The 27,190-nt window shown below is 38.5% G+C and overlaps 1 protein-coding gene across 11 annotated transcripts in view; it reads left to right on the top strand.

The window, feature by feature from the left end:
• Positions 1-27,190, top strand: part of LOC131073246 (uncharacterized) — a 72,865-nt gene that overhangs the window by 11,932 nt on the left and 33,743 nt on the right. For all 11 annotated transcript variants that reach the window (XR_009112856.2, XR_009112854.2, XR_009112855.2 and 8 more), the window contains exons 2-3: positions 23,803-24,537; positions 24,764-24,940. Coding sequence is in view for 1 of the 11 variants with exons in the window: in XM_058009650.2 (XP_057865633.1) it covers positions 23,803-24,537; positions 24,764-24,940 (912 nt within the window). In the remaining 10 variants the exon portion in view is untranslated. The remainder of the gene's footprint in view (positions 1-23,802; positions 24,538-24,763; positions 24,941-27,190) is intronic.

The following is a 27,190-nucleotide window of genomic DNA, read 5'->3' as shown; positions in this document are numbered from 1 at the left end:
AAATACCTGTTGATCGCTTCCGGTGAAAACCTTAACAAATTCTTCCAGTTGCCGGTGAAATCGCTCAAGAAGATATCTGATTGCACTGAATAGCCTTTGATTGCTCTTAATCACATTGAAATCGCTCTGAGTGTAAGGTGATAAAAAATAAAGTGAATTCGACCTTATATCCTCCAAGAAAAACCCTAATCTTTCATTGATATCTGTTAAATTTTGTAACGTCGGTCGTACTATTTCATGCTTTCAATATATATATATATATATATATAAATTTTTACACCGTTCATGGTATTGGGTGGTAAAGTGATTCTCAAACAAGTCGCACTCCTTCCGATCGGGTAAGTAAATGGTGACTAGTTTATATACTGTGGTGAGAGGTACGTAGGAAAGAGATGTGTCTTCCCACGTAGGAAGACATATCTCTTCACTACGTAACCCCTCATCCACTTATATAGCATGCTTACATTGAGGAGGATGGACACACCGAAATTAATAAGTGCTGTGCATCTTCAAAACACGCTATAGCAGATAAAATACAACTTTCAGATCATATCTCCATCTCTTGATCATATCTCCATCTCTTCTATTTTGATCACAGAATTTTGAAAGAACTTAACATGGTATCAGAGCCAGGTTAAGGAAGATCATATTAAAATTCTGTAACGATCTCATAAACCTTCACCAGGCTCTTACTAAGATCACATTCCCATAATCCTAATGGCAACCGGAGTTAGGTTTGAAGATAGATTAGATGGAGCATCAAATTTTGTATCTTGGAAATTCAGGATCATGCTTGTTTTGAAAGAAAATAAAATTGACTCCCATGTCAAAAGTGAAATTCCTGAACCCTCAGACGATATAGAGAAAATTCAGTGGAGCAAGGACAGTGAGAAGGCCCTTAAGATAATTGTGGATTCAGTAAGAGACCACATTGTACCAGTTATTTCTAAATATGAGACGGCCTTTTAGATGTTCAAAGCACTAGTTGACATTTATGAAATCAACAACACTAGTAGGGCTCTCACCCTAAAGAATCAACTACACCATATAAAGATGAATAAAGGAGAAACAGTTACATCCTATTTTTTGAGGATCACTGAGCTTAGGGATAAACTGTCCACTGTTGGACATCTAGTAAACAACAAAGAACTTGTTATGATGGCCCTAAATGGACTTCCTTCCTCATGGGAATCGTTCATTCAAGGAATCAGTGCTCGTTCTAAATTTCCCAAGTTTGATAGATTGAAAACCGATTGCATTCAAGAGGAAACTCGGCTTGTCACAAGAGGAATAAAGCAAAACAATGGTAATGAAGACATTCAAGTTCTAAACTCTAATTCCCACAAGAAAGGAAAGAAGAAGAACTTTAAGAGAAAGAGGGACAACATCTCAAATGGGAAGAGGTCTTCAAAGAAGAAGAGAGACATGTCTGAAGTACAATGTTTCAGATGTGAGCAATATGGGCACTATGCAATGAAGTGTCCAAACAGGATCAAACAACTAGCTTCAATGGCAGAAATTAAGAAAGGGAGTAATTCCGAGAAGCTAGTCTTCTACTCAGCCCTCTCTAGTCAAGTCACCTCCAGTTTCAACACACGGGTGATTCATAGCGGAGCATCTCGACACATCACTGGATTTCGTCAGCACCTAGATAGACTTGTGGAAAGTTCAAATGAAGAAGTGACAATTGGTGATGACTCAAATTATCGAGTTATGGGAATAGAAACTTGCAATATCAACCTAAAGTCAGACATATCCCTACAGCTGACTGGAGTTCTATTTGTACCTGGTATAAAGAGAAATCTTGTCTCAGTTTCTGCACTTGAAGATAAGGGTTATAGATTAACCTCTATGGAAGGAAAGGTACTTGCTTGGCCAAAGAACTCCACCATCAAGAAAGCCCACACCATTGGAATAAGACAAGGGAGCCTCTACAGACTTTGCACCACTCCACCTCTAGCCTTGATTCATGAGACTCCAGATTCGAATGAACTTTGGCACAGAAGATTAGGGCACCTTCATTTCCATACCCTACCTAAGATAGAGAAGATGGTGCTCGACTTACCCAAGCTAAGTCAAAAATCTGAAGGAGCTTGCAAAGGGTGTGCCTTGGGAAAGAATACTAAAGGGTCTTTTAATTCTAGCAACAGTAAATCCAAAAATGTATTAGAATTAGTTCATTCTGATTTATGTGGACCCATGTCTGTACCCTCATTAGGGGGATTTTTATATTATGTAATATTTGTAGATGATTATTCTAGGAAGACTTGGATATATTTTTTGAGGTACAAAGAGTCTGAAGAAATCCTTTCTAAATTTAAGGAATTCAAAGCTGTTGTAGAAAGTATGACAGGTAAGAAAATCACAACCTTAAGAATAGACAGTGGGGGGGAATACACTTCTGATATGTTTAAAGATTATTGTATAAATGTTGGGATTAAGATGGAGTTAACTGTACCTTATAGCCCACAACAAAATGGGGTAGCTGAAAGAAAGAATAGGACTATAGTAGAAGCTGTTAGGGCTATGTTGTTTGACCAAAATATAGAAACATCATTTTGGGCTGAAGCATGTAGGACAGCTGTGTACATTCAAAATAGATGTCCTCATTCTCTTCTTGACAATAAAACCCCTGAAGAGGCCTTTACTGGCAACAAACCTGCCATAAGTCATTTCCGGATCTTTGGGTGTCCAGTCTATATTCATGTTCCCAAAGAAAAGAGGTCAAAGTTAGAACCTTTTGGAAAGAAAGGAGTATTTGTTGGGTACAGTGAAACCTCTAAAGCCTACATAATATACATACCTGGTTAAAGGCAAATTGAACTAAGCAGAGATGTCATCTTTGAGGAAGACATAACATTTAGGAGGTCCAAAAGCTCTAATGAATTAGAACAGCAAGATCCTCCTACAAGCTTGGATGAGGATTCCACCCCTGAGATTCAGAGGCAGACCCCTGAAGATGCTGAGCATGAAGTTCAAGGCTTACCTTTAGAAGAAAATTATCCCGAAACTAGGAAGAGACCACTTTGGGCTAAAAAGATGTTTCAAGACGCTAAAAATTATGCTGCTCCAAAGGGGACCTTCAGAGAAAGTAAGAGACCTAACCTATTTTCGAGTTATACTGGCTTGATGAATGAGATCATTGATGCAGAACCTTCCTGTGTTGGAGATGTGCTCAAGCATCAAGTTTGGAAAGATGCTATGTCAGAAGAGTATCAGTCAATTCTGAAAAATGATGTCTGGGATATTGTGCCTAGGCCTTAAGGCAAATCGGTGGTATCTTCTAAATGACTCTTCAAAATCAAACATGCAGCATATGGCATCATTGAGAAGCACAAAGCAAGGTTTGTTGCCAGAGGTTTCTCACAGAAAGAAGGTATTGACTATGAAGAGACATTTGCTCCTGTTGCCAGATACACTTCTGTCCGAGCAGTTTTGTCTATTGCAGCATCTAAATGATGGAAAGTCCATCAAATGGATGTTAAGACTGCTTTTCTGAATGGTAAGATTGAAGAAGAAGTTTATTTGGAGCAACCTGAAGGTTTTGTGATTCATAAGGCTGAATCACATGTTTGCAGACTAAAGAAAGCTCTATATGGACTGAAACAGGCCCCAGAGCATGGTATGAAAGAATTGATCACTATCTCTTGGAATTAGGGTTTTCCAAGAATGAAGCAGATCCAAATCTCTACTACTAGGTAATCAATGGTGAATTATTAATTCTTATTCTTTATGTTGATGATCTACTAATCATAGGAGAGGATAATTGTATTTCTCAATGTAAGAAAGAATTAGCCTCTGAGTTTGATATGAAAGATTTTGGAATTCTTCACTACTTCCTTGGATTGGAAGTTTGGCAGCAGGCAAATGGTATAATCCTTAATCAAGGAAAATAAACCATTGATATACTCAAGAGATTTGGAATGATGGATTGTAGATCCATGCCCACACCTATGGAGACAAATCTGCACAAACTAAAGGACGCAGCTGCAGAATCAGAGTTTGCAGATTCTACCCTCTACAGACAGATTATTGGATCTCTGATGTATTTGGTAAACACAAGACCGGATATATGTTATGTTGTTAATGCACTAAGTCATTTCATGTGTGAACCTAGGGAAATACATCTTGTTGCTGCAAAACATATTCAGAGATATCTTCGAGGAACTATTGGTTTTGGTCTGAAGTATAAACATGTAGACCTTGACCTACATGGATTCACTAATTCTGATTGGGCTGGAAGCATAGTTGACAGGAAAAGCACATCAGGATGTTGCTTCAGTTTAGGATCAGGAATGATCTCATGGATATGTAGAAAACAGTCTTCAGTTGGTCAGAGTTCTACAAAAGTTGAATACATTGCAGCCTCCATGGGAGCAAGAGAAGCAGTATGGCTTTGGAAACTGCTTGTAGGACTGTTTGGTCAGCCCTTAAATCCTACTGTCATCTAATATGACAATCAGAGCTGCATCAAGCTTTCAATGAATCCAGTATTTCATGACAGGTCTAAACACATTGAGATTCCTTATCACTATTTTCGAGATATGGTGGAAAGGAATGTGATTTGACTGAATTATATTGGTACAGGTGATCAGATTGCAGACATTCTTACCAAGCCTCTCTCCAAGATCAAGATTGAACACTTTAGAGATAAACTTGGTATGGTTGAAAATGTTATTTAATTTTGAGATAGAGTCTCATTTATTCTGATATACTAATATATTTAAAGATGTTTAGTGTGTAAACTCTTTTATTTGTCATGTGTGTGACTCCATGACTGCATGGGCCTTCTGTGAACATTATTGAAGGGTGATGACTTTTCAATAATGAACACTTGTTTCAAATTGATATTGTAAGGTGACAATTTTACAATTATCAATTTAACTATCTTGATGGATATCATGTGACTTGATATCTATGGACATGTCATGATAGTATATATATCTCTGAGACATTATGGTAGATATCTGTTGGTTGATATCATTAAATAAACCATAATTTTGATAGAGATCTTCATGGTGAATATTATGAACATAATATTCGTGGACATGCCATGAAATCATTATCAGTATGGTAGGCATCATGTGACTTGATGCCAGTGCACATACCTTACTTGATAACTATGAGTTATGGTGAGTATCATGAGACTTGATATTCATTGTTGAACCATATCTCTGAATATCACTATGGTGTGATATCTCCTCTCTTCACAATCAATGGATGAATTGGATGAATTGTGATGTTTTCTCTAACATGAAATGTGTCCTCGCTAGTTAAGAGGGAGTGTTAAATTTGTAACGTCGGACGTACTATTTCATGCTTCCGATATATATATATATATATATATACCATTCATGGTATCGGGTGGTAAAGCGATTCTCAAACAAGTCGCACTCCTTCCGATTGGGTAAGTAAATGGTGACTAGTTTATATACTGTGGTGAGAGGTAAATAGGGAAGAGATGTGTCTTCCCACGTTCATGGTATCGGATGGTAAAGCGATTCTCAAACAAGTCGCACTCCTTCCGATTGGGTAAGTAAATGGTGACTAGTTTATATACTGTGGTGAGAGGTAAATAGGGAAGAGATGTGTCTTCCCACGTGGGAAGACATATCTCTTCACTATGTAACCCCTCATCCACTTATATAGCATGCTTACATTGAGGAGGATGGGCACACCGGAATTAATAAGTGTTGTGGATCTTCAAAACACGCTATAGCAGATAAAATACAACTTTCAGATCATATCTCCATCTCTTCTATTTTGATCACAGAATTTTGAAAGAACTTAACAATATCAATGACTGCCGGTGAAAGATACCAGATCTCGAACATAACATCTCTATGCCTGATAAGTATCTCCAATGTTTGGAACATCTTCCAGAACCTCTTCATGGGGCATATGCAGCATCTTCATGAATTTTGCCTACCCCTAAGGCATGTGCCTCAGTTATTGGATGAGCTACCTGCCGGTGCAGGAGCAACCTCCTTTGCTGGATAAGTAACCGGTGCATTCCCATCTGCTAATTGTTCTTCAGTCTTCCTGACCCATCTCTAAGTATGATCTTGCTTGATTTCACTAACCTTCTCTTTCCCTTTCTCATTTGATCCTTCATTACCAACCGGTGGATTTCTGCTTCTACAGAATTTAGCAATATGTCCAACCTCATTACATGCATAACATGTAACATTGTTCTTTTGAATTGCTTTGCTAAAACCGGTATAACTGCTTGACTTGCACTGATTAGCCATATGTCCAAATTTTCCACATGCATAGCATTTAACATTCATTTTGCAATCTTCTGTCTTATGACCATACTTATTACATTTAGAACATTTACCGGGAGCAGGGTTATAGAACGAACTACTTCTTTTAGACCTTGATCGACCAAATCAAATGAAGCAATTTAATATCGGTCTTGTCCTTAGCAAGGACACAAAGCGAAATATGTCTTTTAGGTCTTGTTCTTCGGAAGGACACAGAAGAAGCGTGTTATTTGTCCTGTCCTTAAGGTAGTCATGGAACAAATTCATTTGTTATTGGGCCTGTCCTTAGAGAGGACATAGAGCGAACCCTTTGTCATGATTTTGATCACCAAGTAAATGAAGCGAATTGATAAGAATGCATTTCTCAAGAGGTCGACCAGCAAGCTTCATATAGGTCTTGTCCTTCGGAAGGACAAAGAGCAAATTATACCTTATAGGGCCTGTTCTTAGGACAATCTAGGAGCGAAAACCTCACATTTAACCTTGACCAAACTGTTGAAGATTGGCAGCGTCGGTCATCACTTCCAGCCTAAGGAAGACAAATATGTAAGTGACCTAATCGGCCTAATCGACTAATAGGGAGTGTTGATGCTATGGTCGGATTCCTTCAGGCCGACATAGGCAACATAAAGGTTGTGATAATATACTATAATTATATTATATTGAGATAATCTAATTATATTATATTTATTGTGATAATATTATAATAGAGAGATAATATAATATTATAAGATAATATAATTATATTATATAATTATTAATTATTATATTATTATGAGATAATATAATTATATTATTATGTGATAATATAAAATATTATAAATATATTGTATATTTATTATATTATATATATTGTTATTAATAATATAATTATTGGAGACCAACTTGGAAGAGTGGTGACCCTTGGTGAAGGGGCATCACCGATATGTATAAAGGAAGAATAAATCTTCATCTCTAAAGTAATTGATAATAGAATAAAAATATACATAATGCATATACATCAATTCAACAGTTATCTGGTAAAAGCTCTGGCTTTTGCCCACTTAGTGTGGTATTCCGTAGCCACTACAATATGTTTGCACCTGTGCATTCTACTTGGCTTCAAGGGTCCTACAAAGTCTAGACCCTACCGTTCAAATAGATCTTGTGGCTGCGAGGGAAAGAGGGGCATGAGGTCCCGCTTGGGTGGCTTTCCTGCACGTTGGCAAGTGTCACACCCGACCACCCACTCCCAGGCGTTAGTGTGTAGAGTTGGCCACCACAGACCGGCCATAAGTACTTTCCTCGTAGTTGCATCTGGTCCCATGTGTCCGCCTGCTAACCCGTCATGTGCTTCCTTCAAGACACTGGGGATTTCCTCCTCCATAACACATCTTCTTAGGATTTGATCGGGGCCCATTTTATATAACAGGCCATTGATCAGTTGGAAAGTCTTACTCTTCAGTGCCAACTTCTGTCGTTCCCCCGGGGACATCTCCTTTGGGAATGTGGAAGTAGAGAGGTATTGGCCGATCTTCTCGTACCACAATGGTAGTACTGCAATCTAGAACAAGTGTGCATCTGGGAAGTCCTCGTTCACCACTTTGGCCGGTTCTCTTGACCTGATCCTTGATAGTTGGTTGGCTATCACATGGGACTTACTTGGCCGCACAATAATGGTGAAGGTGAATTCTTGCAAGAGTAGTAGCCATCTACTTACCCGACCTTGGATAATTGGTTTATTTACCAAGTACATTAGTGCCTGATGGTCCACGTAAAACGTGAATAGAGTAGCCAACAGGTAGTGGCGAAAGTTTTGTACCGCGTACATCATCCCGAGTGCCTACCTCTCCGTTGTGTTGTAGTTTCGTTCAGCCCTTGACAAAAGTCGGCTGGTGAAAAAAACGGAGTGATCCAGTCCTTGCATCCCCTACTTGTGCAAGGGTAGCACCAATCACGAAGTTGGAGGCATCGACGTGTACGCGAAACTCCTTATTCCAATTCGGGTACAACAGTATTGGTGCACTCACCAGCCGATCTTTCAATTTCTTGAAGGCTCCTTCCTGCTTCGTACCCCATACGAATGGCTCTCCCTTCCTTGTCAGCTTGTCTAGGGGCTAGGAGACTTGTGCAAAGCCTTTGATAAATCTTTGGTAGTAGCCAATGTGGCCTAAGAATGACTTCACCCCTGTTACATTCGTCGGATTTTCCATGTTAATGATCACTCCTATCTTATCTGGGTCTGTCTTCAAACCTTCTTTACAAACAATGTGGCCAAGGAGCTTTCCTTGCGCTACCATAAACCTGCACTTCCTCGGGTTAAGAGCTAGTCTAGCTTTCCGACACCTCTCCATACATTCTCCGAGTGCCTTTAGATGGGTGTCCTGATCACTGAAAATTGACCAGTCATCCAAGAATGCCCTGAAGTTTCCTACGGACATTTTGTCAAAGATGTGTAAAATTATTCTCAGGAAGGTTGACAGTGCATTACATAGCTCGAAGGGCATTCGATTGTAGGCGTACACCCCCTCTTCCACCACGAATGTGGTCTTTAGCTTATCTTCTTCCGCAATACTTATCTGATTGTATCTCGAGAACCCATCCAGAAATGTGTATATCTCATGGCCAACTACTTCTTCTAGAATGTTGTCAGTGAATGGGATTGGGAATGGATCTTTGATTGTTACTGCGTTTAGGTACCCGAAGTCTACGCATATCCTTATTTGATTGGCCTCCTTCTTGAGAGAAATGACTATTAGGGAAACCCAGTCACTTGTTTCCACTTTGAATATGATCCCCACCTCCAACATTTTGTTGATTTCCTCATTCACCTTGGCTGCGTAGTTCTTGTTCATCCTGTACGGTCTCCTCCGTATGGGTTGGGCTCTTGGTACGAGGGATATGCGATGTATGCACAATTCCGGTGGTACCCCCTTCAAGTCCTTGTAGGTCCAGGCAAAGACGTCCTTGTATTCCAGGAATATCCTGAAGGCCGTCGCCTTCAGTACGGGGTTCCAGTCATCCCCTACAAGTATCACCTGCGGGTCCTCGTCCTTGCCTAGATTGACTTTTTTCACATCCCTTTCCTCATACTTGATGGGTTTGTCTCGTTCAAATTGGTGGGCTGGTGTGTCATCCACCCGTGCCATCCCTTCTTGGTACCTATTGTACTCCGAGGGAAATGACTTCTCTTCCGTACCGCCACTTGATTCCCCAATCTTGCATATTTGCAGCATGTGGCACTTCGGGTGGAAGACCTCGTAGTCCTCCATCTGCCAACGGAAGAGTCTAGCCAACGAACTAGTTCCATTTTCAGAGCATTCGTCCAGTTCCAACACTCCTTCGTCGTTGGGTTCCCTCCCTCCTCTGTCTCCTTCGGAACCCCATTCCCATCTATTTGAGTCCTCCGAGTCGGAGTCAGATGACGCGAGCTCTTCACTGACGGACTGATTCCTCAGGTCAATCACATACTTATGACCTTCACTCTCCATTGAGAGTGTATTCTTCTTCCAGTTATGATTGGCTCTAGCCATGATCAACCATCCCCTTCCCAAGTGGGTGTCGTTCGTTTTTCTCTCCAGTGGAATGACTACAAAGTCTAGAAGGAATTGTTGTGTCTCGATCACCACCTTTTGTGCCATGAGAGTCTCGAGGGGTTTGATGCTGTGCTGATCCGCACTGACGAGGTGGAATGTTGGTGGCCAGAGGGTAGGCTTGCCAAGACCTCTTCAAGTTTCTTCCGGTAGCATGTTGACTCCGGACCCGCCATCAACAATGGTGTTTGTGAGCTTCTGTCCCATTATGTCCATGTCCACCACGACAGGTTTTGCGTCCAGTGCTTACGGTGAGCAGCATAGGGTCTATGGCATCCGTACCAGGTTACTTCACCGGAGCCGCACTAGGTGGTTCTGTCATCGTCTGATGTTCTTGGTCGATGGTGATGTCACCGACTGCATTTGTTAGGGCCATCCTCAATTGTGGCATGGGCTGTAGAAGGTTGGATACCCGTACATGTATAGTGGTCTGTAACATCTACTTAATGATAGTTTTTTCTGGTCTCGACCGGAGTGGGGTACTGCTAGTTGGGTGCGAGACCCTCCGTTCTTCTGCCATCGCCTGTTCAATATCTGCCTTGGATTCCTGGAGTCTTTCCTTCTCCGTGCGAGGGTCAGGATACATGACTTTCTTGTTTTGCAATCTTGTGATTGCCAGTACACCTTCCTCCGATTCTTCTACCTCCAACATATTCACCCCTTTTTGCTTTGGACACTCTGTGTCCTCATGATTCCCCGGACCGCACCATTTGCACAACAAACTTCCTGCGTCATATCCATTTTGACACTCCCGCGCAAAGTGACCCCATTCGTTGCACTTCTAGCATTGGATCATGGTTCATCCGTTTGCGTCGTATTGAATTCTACTCCTCGGTGTGTTATTATTGGACTTCTTGTTACCCTGCCGGTTGTTTCGGTACCCTCTAGGAGAGGCGTCAGAGTTTGCTACCGGCTTCAGAGGTGTCGCTGGCGGTGTGACTTGGTCGGGTTGGGTGTAGAGCACTTGTGTGCTCCGTGCTTTCAAGTTGTATGGGCATTCCTTAATGGAATGTCCCATTGCTTGGCAGATGTCACAGATTGCTTTTCGAGGGCAACTCCCCTTAGTGTGCCCTTCTGTCTTACAGTTAGTGCACCATAGTTCCTTTCCTTCCTTGCCACTTTCTTTGTCAGCCTTTAGTTCTTTCATCATCCTCATCATATCCCTTTGGAGTGCTTGCACGGTCTTGGACTCCCCATCGTTGTCTTCATCCGTACTATCACCATCATTCACCCGATGCTTCCCTCGGGATGTCTTATTTTCACTCTCAATATCCATTGCGCAGTTGTATGCTTCGTCATACGAGGGCGGAGGGACCACCTTCATCTTCCGTCTAAGAGACGGTACCAGTCCTTCAACAAACCATCTCTTCTTCAGGCCATTAGCCGACTGGTTCTCCATTTTGTTGAGTAGTTCCCTTAGCCTTCTGTTATAGGCCCGCACACTTTCACTTTTTTCGGGCTTGGTATTGTAAATTTCCGTCACTATTTCATTGTCATCTCGTAGGAGTTTGAACTCCTCTTGGAAAGCCTTCTTCAGATTGTTCCATGATGTTTTATATTAGGCATCCGGGTCCGTATACCAATCAATTGCTACTCCTCGCAGGGTGGCTGGAAATGCCTTCAACCAGTAATCCTGGTCCTCTTGGCCATTTGACTCCCAAGGTCACACATGTCTTACAATGTCGTACGAGATCCTCTGACCCGTTGCCCATGAATTTTGGAAGCTTCTGTTTCTCTGGAGTGTGTGCCATTGTTTTTGTCTGGAGGGTTTTATGTAGCGCTTGGAAGTTACTATATGCCCGGAAGGTATTATGTGTCTGGAAGGTACCGTACGCTCTTGACCTGGTTGGACCCCTGTCTGCAGGGCTTTGGTCACCCTCGCTCCTATAGTCCCTCCTTCCTGGGGTTTTTGGATCCGACCCTCCTATTTTGGTTCCCTCTGACAAGGACAAATTCTTGATGCGGGATAATGTTGTTTCAAAAATATTGTCGATCTCTTCGTGCAGATCCCATACTGCCTCCTCTCCTTGTTCAAAATACTCTGACGGGTTGCTTTGCGACTTGGCTTCGAAGTCTTCTTCACTTGACGTCGAGTGTGGGGTCTGGTTGGCGAGATCTTCCTCCGCTACGTCTGGAAGTGGTAGGTTCCTGGCGACCTCCTCCAACTCCTTCCACGTACACGGCCTTTGTGTCTCCCGACTATGACTCCGACTCACACCACGACTTCTGCTATGTTCCTCAGGGCTCTTTGAGTCAACAACTTCCCTTAGCCGTCGTTTCCACTTGGCTTGTTCTTTTATGCGGAGAGATCTTCGTACAGTTACCTCGTCTACTCCTTCGGTGGTAGTGGTACGTTTGTCTTTGTTTGGCTGTAGGGGCATTAAGTGCCAGGGGTACGGCGTCGGCTTGTCTCCCTTTCCTCTTCCTCCCTGCGGTTCCGCTCCTCGTACCTTTAAAATACTTGTTGCCGATGGAGTTCCTGTGCAGTTTCCTCTCTTCGGTCTTGGAGTGCAATCAAATTTCTGGCGAGTAACCTTGGAATACTTCGAGCAGATCAAAGACGAGAGTGCTAATGGTGAGTTCACCACGTACCTTGCCTTCAGAGACGACTCTCTCTTGAGCCTCCCTCTGCATGTACTGCGTTACCAACACGTCCCACAACTCTACCAAGTTTGTTGTCAACTAATCCTCTCGTACCTCTTCCGCGGTACTCTCTTCGTGTGTGTCACTGTCTATGACAGTTATTTGCTGGTTGAATGGCCGACCCATTAATTCCTTACGCCTATAGCCATAGTTATCTCCAGGTTCGTTCAGGCAACGACGCCAAAATGTTTAGTCCTTAAGGCGAGGTTGGTAAACTCACGGATAAAACAAAGACATCCCACACGTACCAAGTTACCAACAATTCATGTAACAGAACATTAATATATATCAAAGCATGAATAACAATAACAGAACAACTATGACAGAATAATGATATCTTTATTGAATTAAAATATGCCAGTACAATACCATCCTTGCCCAGGTTCCATCCATATCATATATAGGCTTGACGGTTGGCCAAGTTGCCAACCGTCACTAACTACCAACTACCCCACGGGAACCTCTTGGCGACTCAAACATAACAAAACATAAACATCCAAACCAACTACAAACTAACATGCGTTATTGACCCCTAACAAACTTGCATATTAAGATGAGGACTAGAAGTGTGATACACATCAATGATCCAAATTTTTCAGTCTACTTTTGTTACTTTCACATTCTATATCTAATCCAATCAGAAAGTTACCAAAATTCTACTTTTTCACATGGTGTTAATTTTGACCTTAAAAATATAAGGATATGGCCTTGGTCATGCTAAAATATTTTGATCAACCTTTGTATGAGTGTACTAGAGAGATTAATATTTATGTAACTCATCCTTAAGGTTCCTTATATCTGTACTTATTAATTTATTGTAATTAGTTGAGACGTTCATTGTTTTGAATGATAGTAAACAGTAATTCCCTTGCAGGAACTTATCTTGCCAAACAGTGTTTGGGAGGTGGTGAACTATGCTCACATTTATATGGCTTTGGGGTTGGTAAACTTTATTTGGCTTTTATAAATCAGATCTTCTGTTGAACCAAACCTTTAGTACAGAGAGCTGTCGGCCCCATATCTTAATAAGTTGGTATTCAAAATGATATTATTTGAATAGGTCTTTGTCTTGATATGTCATTGCTATCAAATATCTCCTGTTCCTTTTTGAAGCTTGTTGAGATTTTGTGACTGTTGGCCTTTTTATAGCATATCATAATTTTTTTTTTGAGAATTTGGTTTGTGGAAGTTGTCATCATGAACTCTTGTTCAGTAATATCAATCAATGTATTCTCATGTAAATGTTCATACAACCCAAATGGTTTTATACACTGTATGGTGTATTCAAACTAGAGACCATTTGGTGTGCCATATGCCTTGATACTATGAGGTTTACCTTAGTCATATTTTGTAAGCCCTCAGAACAATGTTTTGATCTGTCCGTTTTAGTTATACTATTAAAGAGTTGAAAGTCAAAGCTTGATGGTTAAAATGGCAGATTAGTTATCAAACTTAATAGATTATGGCAGTCAAAGCATATGACAAATTTATGATTTTTGTCAAATTTATCATCTTGTACTCAATGATAGATCTGCTGGATTGGGTTAGAGATGCATGCTGGAATGTTTTTCTTTCCACATTTTGTGACAATTTATAAACCAACTTACTATATTCATCAAGTTCATATGCCATCCTCCTTTCTACCCAGTGGCATACACCTTATAGATTTTCATGGCATAGTTATGTTCAACAATCGCTATGTTATTTTTATAAGTGTTTTAGTTGCAGACAAAAGTGTCTTTATAATCCAAACATGCACTGTATTTAATTTGAATGCAAGAATACAGTTCTTGAAAATTTATAAGTACTCATAAAACACTCATGGAATAAACTTGTTTGGAGACGCATCGAACATGAAGTGTATACATTAGGAAGGCACATACACCCATGAAGTAACCATGCTTAAAACATAATAGACAATCAAACACCTAACACATGAGGTATTTACTCGAATATGCATAAGGTATGATTCATACACACAGATACATGTAGAGCATGAAGTATGCACCCAAATGCACATAGGTAGTAAAGCACATGAATACACATAAGGCATCAATCATATGTAAGTCATGAATTATGCTCATCAATACATATAAAACATAAATCATACACACGTGATGCATAAAGTGTGAAGTATACACCTGAATATACTTATTGCATGTAGTTCATAGGCATGAATTCATTTAAGTCAGGAAGCATACATGTGAATACTCGTAGCACATAAAGCATGAAGCATACACATGAATTCACTAAATTCATGAAGCATATGCATGAATGCACGTAGCACATAAAGCATGGAGCATACACGTGGATACTTGTAGCACATAAGGCATGAAGCATACACATAGCACATAAAGCATGAAGCATACATGTGAATACACATAGCACATAAGTATGAAGTATACATATGAATTCACTTAAGTTGGGATGCATATATGTGAATACACATAGCACATAAAGCATGAAGTATACACATGAATTTACTAAAGTCAGGAAGTGTACTTGTAAATAAACGTAGTGCATACATATGGATTCACTTAAGAGTTGTTAATCCTAATTGTATGGTAGTTAGGTGGTTTTGTCGAGTAGGTTGGCAGGAATGGTGCTTTGATACCATTTGTGATGTCCCCCTCCCAATTTGCACTAGAATTTGCCCTAAGATCACAATTCCAACAAATTAGGGTTAGTGTTAGGTCTTATCAAATAAATATCTCTTTAATGATGCAATCTTGGATTTGAATCCTGCAATCACAACATGAACAACATATGCAAATATACACATATATATGTTTAATTATTAGGGTTAGGCAATTGCATCATATTCATAGATTATCAATAATGCAAGCATATTAGGTTTTGGGAGAACGGACATGATGGGTCCACTTGAAGCGATTTCTACACGAAGCCCAAGAGTGGATGTCTACCACAGCCCTCTTGGTTGGCGGTTTGTATCTGCTTTCCCCATCAATGTCTCATTCCCCTAAAGACACTTGCCATCTTCTGGAATTGGGTGGGGGTCGTAAGTGGGTTACTTGGCTCTTTGCGTAAGTGCCCTCTAGTCCTAGGAGCCATTACGGCCAACTCTAGAATGGCTTACTTAGCCTTGTATACCCCTTTTGCTTACACCCCAGGCCCCTCCTACAAGGTGGGTTTCAATCAATCAAGCACATCTCATATTTATCATAAGAACATATACTTAACCATTCTTTAGTATGCATAAATAACATGTATACATACATAAGATAATGATTGGTAGAAATACCAAGTATACCCTTGGATAAATATATGATATTAATAATTTAAAATGATTCGAGTTCTGTTGTGATGAATTGGACTGGTTTCCCTTGTGATTGCTGCTCCCTATCTTAAGGGGAAAATGCTGCTTCTTTGCTGTACAATCTGCTTGATTAATTTGTCCTGTTTCCAATGGTCCGATTTGCTGGACTGATTTGATTGGTGTCAATGATTTGCTTGCTTCATTCCATATACTTTTATACTATTATATTTTATCAGAGTTCCGTGACTCGCGGCGTGTCACGCGAGTCAGCGGGCCGGGTGACCTCCGCCGGGTCACGGTGACCCTGACCCGGGCCCGGACGGGTCATAGGGTGTGACTCACCTAACTCGCCGGCGAGTCACCCCCTGACTCGCCGAGTCCGAGGGTCGTGACTCGGCCGACGCAGCTTGAAAAGTGTGGACGCAAAAACAAAAAAATCATAACATATTTTTATTATTTTTTTTGCCATTTCCCTTTCTTATAACCCTAAAAGGGATTGGCATTCACTTTTATGAGTGGAAGAGAGGAAAAAGAGAGGAAGAGAGAAAAATAGGAAGCCATAGTTTTGCAACCAGCTGAGAGGAAGAGGTGAAAAGTTTGCACAAATCACATTGGGGTAGCACTACAGTTGCATTGAGAGCATCAAGGAGTCCATAGAAGCTCATTTCAAACACTTCTCAACAAATTTGAAAGAGGTAAGTGTTAATTTTTATCGATTATGTTGGTTTTTTTTCTATATTTATGGATTTTTCGTTTTGTTGTTATTTTTTTTTAAGTTCAACTTTCCAAATCTATATTGCTGCTTGCATACTTCAATCACAATGAGATAAATAGAACAATAGCATAGCAAAAACCCTAGACTTTTTTTTTTGAAAAAATTGTATACATGTATTTACAATTTTTTCTAAAAAAAATCTAGGGTTTGCTGATTTTTCTCAATTCTTAATTTCTTTCTTTGAAATTTGAAAATTTTCAAGAAAAAACACAATGCACAAATTAGTCTTTGCTGATTTTTTTTAATTAGTTTAAAATTTAAAATTTAAAACTTTGTCAAACACAATACTCAAATGGTGATTTGTAAAATTGTCTTATTGCAGTAGCCCTCACGTTTTGGAAACAATTTTTTTGCCTAATGGTTCATCCTAATCCTCCACAACCTAAGCCTAGGAAACATGGTAAAAAAGATGAGGCATGGAAATACACTGAGGAATTCCCTGGTAGACAAAGAAATCAAACCAAGTGTATTTTTTGTAAGGAAATTAACCATGGGGGGATAAATAGATTGAAATATCATATTGCTGGCATACGTGGTCATGATACTAAGCCTTGTATCGAGGCACCTCCCGAAGCAGTCCGTTTTTGTTACGTCCAATTAGAAAATTTTGAAATACATAAGCAAACAAAAAAAAGACAAAGTTTTAAATCGTTAAAAATCTCTAAATACATAAGTTTTAAATCGTTAAAAATCTCTAAATTTCAAGGGTTTTCTTATTTTGCCAAGTCGTTGCCGAGTCATTGCCGAGTCCAAGCCGAGTCACGAGTCAAGTCAGCCTTGCCGAGTCAGAGCCGAGTCCGAGTCTGGGAACTTTGTATTTTATTGAGGAGACACATCTCTTGGAAAAGAGACATCCATTTAAAGGGCCATGCCTCTTCATTGTTGTCTTATCAGATCTACACTTCTGATTCCCTCGAGAATTCCCCCCTTCAAATGATGTTCCCTTATCCCTTTTATATCTCATGTTTGAAGGAGTCACAAATTTTCACTTAATATCTTTTCACCATTCATTAAATTAATTATATTTTAATTATTGTTGGTTATATTGACCTTCATTACCAAGAGACCCGTCTCCTATCCCCTGAGACGCGTACCGGAGACGGGGATGCGTCTCCGGTACCAGAAACTTCCCGATGCACAGGCCACTTAGATTTAATATTATAAGCAATTGTAATTTCAATTTTTGTTCAATTTTAAATTTAACGTTAAACTTTACCACTGTTCTTGTTTTCAAAGTTCTATGTCATGATACTCTCTAGAAATTATTAAATTATATTTAAAAAAATTGGTGTCTCAAAGTACCCCCCCGTCTCCTATTTTTGAAAATTAGGTGTACCAGTACCGGTACCAGTCTCCAGTGTCTCCAAGTACCCCCGTTTCCCAGTAACCTAGTTATATTCTTTTATCTTTTAATTTAATTTCTAATTTTTATTTTTTTGTATTTTAATTTTATTATTATTGTTTATTATTAAATTCTATTTCCATGTGGGGACATTACACTCTGCCCCACCCAAGATTGCTTGTCCTCAAGCAATGTCAGTCTTAATTTGTCAAAATGAATTCTTTTGCAGATGATTAGAAGTGAGCCATTTCACAACAGACCATGGATTGGAATTTTGCAATAATTGTAATTCTAAGACAAGTTTCATCATTTGTAAATGGTTTGCACACCATAAATATCTCTCAAGAACTTGCATATTAAGACAAGGACTAGAAGCATGATACATATCTATGATCCGAATTTTTTGATTTACGTTTGTTATTTTGAATTTTTGACATTCTATATCTAATCCAATCAGAAAGTTACCAAAATTCTTCTTTTTCACATGGTATTAATTTTGACCTTAAAAATATCAGGATATGGCCTTGGTCATGTTAAAATATTTTGATCAACCTTTGTACGAGCATCCTAGAGAGATTTATATTTATGTAACTCATCCTTAAGGTCCCTTATATCTGTACTTAGTAATTTGAGAAGCTCACTGTCTTGAATAATAGTAATTTGTTTTAATTAGTTGAGAAGCTCGCTGTCTTGAATAATAGTAATCAGTAATTCCCTTGCAGGAACTTATCTTGCCAAACTGTGTTTGGGAGGGGTTGAACCATGCTCACTTTTATATAGCTTTGAGGTTGGTAAAGTTAATTTGGATTTTACGAATGAGCTCCTCTGTTGAACCAAATCTTTAGTAGTGAGAGCTCTAGGCCCGCTATCTTAATAAGGTAATATTCAAAATGATATTATTTGGATAAGTCTTTGTCTGTGATATCTCATTGTTATCAAATATCTCGTGTTCCTTGATGTAGCTTGTTGAGATTTGGTGAGTGTTGACCTTTTATAGGATATCATAATTTGGTTTTTGAGAATTTGGTTTGTGGAAGTTGTCATCATGAACTCTTGTTCAGTAATTTTTAATCAATGTCTTCTCATGTAAATGTTCATACAAGCCAAAATTTTTTATACTCCGTATGGTGCATTCAAACTAGAGATCATTTGGTACGCCATAGGCCTTGGTACTATGAGGTTAAGCTTAATCATATTTGGTAACCCCTCAGAACAATGTTTTGATCTGTCTGTTTTAGTTATACTATCAAAGAGTTGGCAGTCAAAGCTTGATGGTTAAAATGACAGATTGGTTATCTGTCATGCCCCATAACAAATGTACAGAATACAAACATTTATTTTAATATAATCTCTGTTCAGATTACAGAATTTTAATTAATCCATTATGAACTAATTTAATGATGACATAGTTAATTTGATTAATTGTTATTCTTACTAAATAATTATTAATGTCTATTATAAAAGATGATTAATAACAAAGGTAAAAATGCATCGTTTACTAACAAAGGCGTATTAGGAAAAGACGTGACTGAAGAAAGCCACGCATCTTTCTGAAGAGTCGTGACCCAGCAGCACGACTCATGCAGGATTAGACATATATGAGGTTTTGGGAGATTGAGGAGGGAAAAAAGGAAGAAAATGAAGGGAATCGTATATTGCGGGAGTGAAGCCATTCGCCGTTTTGATTCAACAGACGACAAGGCAACCATTCCAGGTATGTCCGAATACTCAGAACAATACAAGAAGGATCGGTTCCTAAGTTAATCACTAAGTCTGTACAATGCATACATTCAATAGGATAATACCATAACTGCAAAAAATTACCAAATTCATATGATTCGATAATGATGTGAACCGCATTCCATTAAATTGATATTAAAATATGAATCGTAATTCAAAGCAATAACATACGATAACTCTGTGAACAAGGTTTTTCTCCCTGTACATGTATTAACCATAAAATTATTAAAGAATATGACTGATACAGAACGCTTGCTGTGACCCAGTGAGTACTTCCTCATAATGTGATTGGTACCTAGCACTTTAAGAAACTAAATTAAGTTTTAATGGTAATTCACAGAATGAACGTAATAATTTAGGGAATTAAATTAATATACAGAATGAATCGTCTTCCATTGATATGTTGATAGACAGGGATTGCTTAAATTAAACTTAATGTCATATGTGTTTTTTAATTACAATCAGTTACCATCTGATACGTATAAGTAGTTTAAAATTTGAATGAGGTTATGCCATGACATAGCCAATCTTCCACAGTATGGCATTTACAAACTCCCAAATGAGTTTCGTTTCCTGTTTCATCTGATTTAAAACAATAAAAGAATGACATATACGAATTGTTGAAATACTGATCCAATATTAATACAAAACTGAATTAAAGCAGACTCTGCACACTTATGTATTAACAGTAAAACAGTAAATCTATATTTACAAGAAATGCACTTAAAAATTCAGGAAGACGGAGAGATTGGGAGATGAGGATAATGTCTGTCTCAGTTGTTTACCTACTGATCCATGTAAGATCAGTAGGCCAGTAGGGCACATGACTGCTACTGGGCCTGGGACTGGCAATTAATAAGCCCCTCTATGATCTGATACTTCCTCGGTTCAATAACCTTAGGGGTGGGACAAGGTATGAATTGCGGGGGTAAGAACCACACCACTGATAGTAAGCCAAAGGGGCATGATGACTGCCTTTGGATCCAGAGTGGGATGGATGGGCTAACCGGATCATTCCCTGTAGCTACCAATTATGGTTATTTAAGGAAAATGTTATAGACCATATAAGTTATGATTGAATAAGTCTGGTTTCTGCTGCCTGTGTATAATTTGTTAAAAAAGTAATTTTCTGTATGTTTTAATATGATTTTCTTTTGAATATGAACAATGATTTCATTTCTGATTTATTTTTTCTATCTGTATTCCAGGCAAACATATTTATACCTATATAACTAGTAAGGGACATTACATTATCAAACTTAATAGATTGTGGCAGTCAAAGCATATGACAAATTTATGATTTTCATCAAATTTATCATCTTACACTCAATGATAGATCTGCTGGATTAGGTTAGAGATGCATGCTGGAATGTTTCTCCTTCCATATTTTGGGACAATTTATAGGCCAATTTGCTATATTCATTAAGCTCATATGCCATCCTCCTTTCTACCTAGTGGCATACACCTTGTAGATTTTCATGGCATTGTTATGTTCAACAATCCCTATGTTGTTTTTACAAGTGTTTTAGTTGCAGACAGAAGTGTCTTCATAATCCAAACATGCACCCTATTTAATTTGAATGCAAGAATATAGCTCTTGAAACATTTATAAGTACTTATAAAACACTCATGGAATAAACTTGTTTGGAGACACATCAAACATGATGTGTATACATTAGGAAGGCACATACACCCATGAAGTAGCCATGGTTAAAACATAATAGACAATCAAACACATAACACGAGGTATTTACTTGAATACACATAAGGCATGAGTCATACACATGAATACACCTAGAGCATGAAGTATATACCCAAATATACATAGGATGTAAAGCACATGAATACACATAAGGCATGAATCATATGTAAGTCATGAATCATACTCATGAATACATGTAAGACATAAATTATACACACATGATGCATAAAGCTGAAGTATACACCTGAATATATTTATATTATTTAAGGCATGTAGTGCATAAGCATGAATTCACTTAAGTCATGAAGCATGCACGTGAATACACGTAGCGCATAAAGCATGAAGCATACACATGAATTCACTTAAGTCATGAAGCATACACGTGAATACACATAAATGCATAAAGCATGAAGCATAAGATTGAATACATGTAGCACATAAGGCATGAAGCATACACATGGCACATAAAACATGAAGCATACACATGAATACACATAGCACATAAGATTGAAGCATGCATATGAATTCACTTAAGTTAAGATGCATATATGTGAATACACATAGCACTTTAAGCATGAAATATACACATGAATTTACTGAAGTCAGGAATTATACATTGAAATACATGTAGTGCATACATATGGATTCACTTAAGAGTAGTTAACCCTAATTATATGGCAGTTAAGTACGTTTGTCTCGTTGGTTGGTAGGAATGGTGCTCTGATACAATTTGTGATGTTCGCTTCCCTAAGTTCACAGTTGCAACAAATTAGGGTTAGGGTTACGTCTTACTAAGTACTTTAATGATGCAATTGTGGATTTGAGTCCTGCAATCACATGAACAACATAAGCAAATATACACATATATATGTTCAATTATTACGATTAGGCAATTACATCATATCCGTAGATTATCAATAATGCAAGCATATTAGGGTTTAAGAGAAGAGATATGATGGGTCTGCCCAAGCCATTTCTACACCAAGCCCAAGAGTGGATGTCTACCACAGGCGACTTGTATCTGCTTGCCTCATCAATGTCTCATTTGCCTAGAGACACTTGCCATCTTGTGGAATTGGCCGGGGGTAAAAAGTGGGTTACTCGACTCTCTATGTAAGTGCCCTCTGGTCCTAGGAGCCATTACGGTCAACTCTTGAATGGCCGACTTACTTAGCCTTGTATACCCCTTTTGCTTACACCCCAGGCCCCTCCTAAAGGTGGGTTTAAATCAATCAAGCACATCTCATATTCTATCATAAGAACATATACTCTAACATTCTTTATTATGTATAAATAGCATGTATACATATACAAGATAATGATTGGCAGAAATATCAAGTATACTCCTAAATAAATATATGATAATAATAATCTGAAATGATTAGAGTTCTGCTGTGAAGAATTGGACTGGTTTCCTTGTGATTGCTGCTCCCTATCTTAAGGGGAAAATGCTTCTTCTTTGCTGTACGATCTGCTTGATGAATGTCCTGCTTCCAATGGTCTGACCTGCTGGACTGATTTGATTTGTGTTGATGATTCGCTCCTTTCATTCGACATCCTTTTATACTATCCTATTTTATCGGGGAGACACATCTCTTGTAAAAGAGACATCCATTTAAAGGGTCGTGCCTCCTCATTGTTGTTTTATCAGATATGCACTTCTGATTCCCTTGAATATCCCCCCTCAAATGAGTTTCTCTTCTCTTTTTCATATCTCATGTTTGAGGGAGTAACAATTTTTCATTTCATGTAGTTTGAACATTCATTAACTTAATTAAATTTTAATTATATTCTTTTATATTTTATATTTTTTTGTATTTTAATTTTCTTATTATTATTATTCATTATTAAATTCTATTTCAAAGTGGGGGCGTTAGATTAGTTTTCTATTTTTTCAATACATTCTTCTTAATTTGGGCACTAGTTTGTCATAAGCTGGAAACACCTTAAGAAATTTCAATTTCTCATTATTAATGGCCTTTTTATTTCTGGTAACATTTGAATGGTGAGTCAATGTATCAAACAAATGAAAGTTTTATGCCTCTAAAAGTTCTTTTAGCATGTAATCGTAAGTGACTCAGCTTAATTTTTTTGCATTCTAATTACATCAGATTGATGCCAAAGTGAAACAACACAATATTCTTGGATGTCAACACTCTGGATGGAATAACTTTAAGGATATTGCAAAATTAATTTAATGGATGCATACGTTTTATGGCATTACGTGATAACTCTTTCATGGTCAGCAAAATGTAGACCTAGAATTTTCATTTATTTTTGTGTGGTTAAAAGCAAGTTGGATATACCATACAGATTCCTTTTTGTTGTCAGTTAGACCAGGCTTTGCTCATCTGTCTCATTCATCGCTCTTTTATTCTCTTCTGCAGTTTAGTGCAACATGCTATATTTCTAAACAATTTGTCTCACAATGCACTTCAAGTATGAACATTGCATAGTATTGCAATAAATTATTCTTTTCTTGCAGTCTCTTCCAGTCTTCAATAAGGCTGTTTTAACTGTGGACATAGGAGGAGGATCTACTGAATTTGTTCTTGGATTATGTGGAGAAGTAATTCATGCAACTTCCTTAAAGCTTGGTCATATTCGCTTAACAGAGTCTTTTCTGCGAAATAAGGATGGAAAGCTGCAGGAGAGTCATATAGAACAATTGCGAAGACACATCCGGTCTACATTTGCAGATTCTAATCTGGTAGAAAAGGTTCGAGAGATTGGATTTGAGATGGCTATAGGCACCTCTGGTACCATTGAATCCATACAGAAGGTAATACATCAAGGGCATGCTGTTGAATTGGGAGATGGATATGAAGGAGATGGATATGAGTCAATGCCTGTTTTTTACCAAGCTTTCAGGGGTTGTGAATTTACCAGTGTTGAGCTCAGTGTGATTGTAACAAAGCTGTGCCAATCAAAGAATAAAGAAGAGTGTCTCAAGCTTTTTGGGTTTGCTGAAAATCGCTTAGATTCAATAGTTGCTGGAGCAATTTTGTTGCAGGAAATATTTGAAATTTTTGGTATTGATAGGATGACAGTTTCATCTTATGCACTACGGGAGGGGGTGATTGCAGACACTTTAGAGAAATCATTTAATGAGTATGTTTGTGCCCCTAACATCAGGTGGAGTTCAGTCACCAGTCTTGCACGGAGATTTAACAACAAGAAAAAGATGAAATCTGACATGCATTCTGTTCAATTAGCAAAGGTGGTCATCTCAATTTGCTGTCTTGCATTTTTTCTTTCTTCATGCTTATGGATCATAACATTTTAGCATCCGTAGGAGACAAGACAATAAATTATTGACTAGTGATTCCCCATTTTTCCTTCTCAAAACCGGAATTTGGAGCTCACTTGAAATTAGTCCACTTTGCTTTTTATCAAAGTGATAAGAAAATGTCTAAATTTTTATCTTTTGGCATTGCAATTGACAGGAGCTTCTGGAAGGCTTACAAAGATGCAAGAAAGATGGTCAAGACTGCTTTAGTTTGGCAGGGTTATCAATAAATGAGAATGATATTGAATTGATGGAATCTGCAATTCTTTTGCATGGCATTGGCATGCATATCAATCATAAAGGCTATCATAAGCATTCATATTATCTTATCAAGGTTTGTTTTCTTTTCCTATAATGCTAACACGATGGTCTAGGTTTGAATTCAAAATAAAGTTTAAAAGACCAAAGAAATTGTTAATGTCCTTAGTGGCAAAAAATGTTAAGTTTGTTTTCTTTAAATTGTTTTGGTTATGAATATATATAGCTATATGTGATATCCCAGTTATTTTTTTTTGTTTTTAGGCCAATAATAATCATCCACAAACAGATAACCCGTTAAGGTTAGAAAGCATAAACTGAAAACTTGCTGAAAAATGCAACCCTTCCACTTTCTGATCACCAAGAGCCCAATGTGGGAAGGTGAGAGCATATGGTGAATAGGGGATCGTTAGATCTCAAATCTGCTGAAAATTGAAGTGGAATACAATACTGGGCAGCAAGCCAGCCCCTTCAGCTTATCCAGCGGGAATGCAAGAAACTTGGCGGTGAACCAGCCACGAGAAACATACAAAGGCACAAATCACTCGACTGCGATATTTCAACGGGAGGATTGAAATTACAAACAAACTCAACTCAATCGCTTATGCAATGGGAGGACCATTACAATCAATCATCACTCGACCGCTTATGCAGCGGGAGGATTGAATTACAATTCAATTGAAATAGGTGGCAAGCCAGCCTCTTCCACTTTTCAGCAGGATGAGAGTTACAAGCCAGAATTGGTTAGTAGTACTACTACTTAACCTTACAATAATCAAGATAGTGTGAGAAGAAGAGTAATGCTGAACATCCAAATAATAAGCATGAAATTTCTGCTAACATCAAAATCTGCAGGCTGGAAATACAAAACCAACAGCCTATGGATTCACTAAAATGCTCATAACTCCCTCATTACTCACCCAATTCACCCAAAATCAGTTCTAAACTAATGCTACACCAGCCACAATGAAAACAAACCCAAAGGAAGCTATCAAAATACCCATATTTATTTTGCACGCTTCCCAATGCACTCACTAAACCCAATGCCTAACCTGGGAAGTTCAATTTTCAATATAAAAATCCACACTCAAAATAAGATGCTAAAAACTTACAAGATGCATCGCCAGTGGTAGGAAGGATGGATGAGCCAGTACCTAGAATGATGGAATCGCTTGGCCAAGAGGTATGAGCAAAATACACTTTTAGCAGTTCCGCGACCAGCAACTAGAAAACACTCCAATCTCACACAAAACACTCCACAATCTGCAACTCACTCACCAACAACACTGGAAATACATGGACACAGCTAGGTACTCTGAGACTTAGCTAGGAAGCCACACTTCGAAGCTCAGATTTTCAATCGCCAATTCGGCAGCATAATGATGCAAATTCATATGATAACCAAAATGGGAGCCCGAGGCTTTTATTTATAACTTCTAACACCCCAAAACCAAATGCAAATGCTTACAAATTTGCCCAAATTCAACTTCTTCATTTGCATTTCCTTTACCACGTGGACCCAAGGATGGCGCCCAAACCATAAGTCAAAGAATTACGCCAGAAAGCACAAGACCATGATTTTTGACTTAGCAGACATTTGTGGTGAATAAAATAATATCTCCCACATCAAATTGGCGTTCCTTTCTAGACATAAAATTCGCCTAGCACTTAGGAGATGATATGCGCAATTTCCATAGTCATTAATCAGTAGTAAAAATAATCAAATTAATTAAATATTAAACCTTAGGATAAGGAAATAATATTTAATTATATCACTTATGACTCCAATACTGATTATTGCCAAAACCAGGATGAAGTTGAGCTAGGAAGACCACTGAACTGCTGCAGGATCAGGACCCTGTCCACTGCCAAAAATAGAAATATGCCATACTGCCACTTACTAAAAATAGTAAGTCATAAACTAATGCTCCAAAAAGCATGATCTTCGCACCCAGTGACAGAGCATGGAGAGCTCAGTAGGACAGTATCACTAAAATGGCCAACCCCTGACTTACTAAAAATTGTAAGTTCTTGCCTCATCAATGCTTGACCTTCATTCTTCATTCCACCTAGCCTACGGGTCTCAAGAATAGGCTAATGGACCACTGGAAAGACATCAACGAGGAGGGGACATTACACTATATCTTAATTGTAAAGTGGATAGCAAGAATTTGCTTTTCCTATTGTATCCGATATTTCAAATCATTTCATTTTCCTTTGTGTCTTTTCCTATATGTAATTCATTCAAATTCTCCAATTCCTATCAAATGCAGCTGTTGTTTGCATGGTTTTGGAGGAGAAAGAATGGTGACCATGGAGATAGGAA

Source organism: Cryptomeria japonica, chromosome 2 (assembly GCF_030272615.1).
Source record: "Cryptomeria japonica chromosome 2, Sugi_1.0, whole genome shotgun sequence".
NCBI classification, from domain to species: Eukaryota; Viridiplantae; Streptophyta; class Pinopsida; order Cupressales; family Cupressaceae; genus Cryptomeria; species Cryptomeria japonica.
The sequence above is the reverse complement of the archived record's forward strand: the minus strand, read 5'-3'. Positions and strand labels throughout refer to the sequence as shown.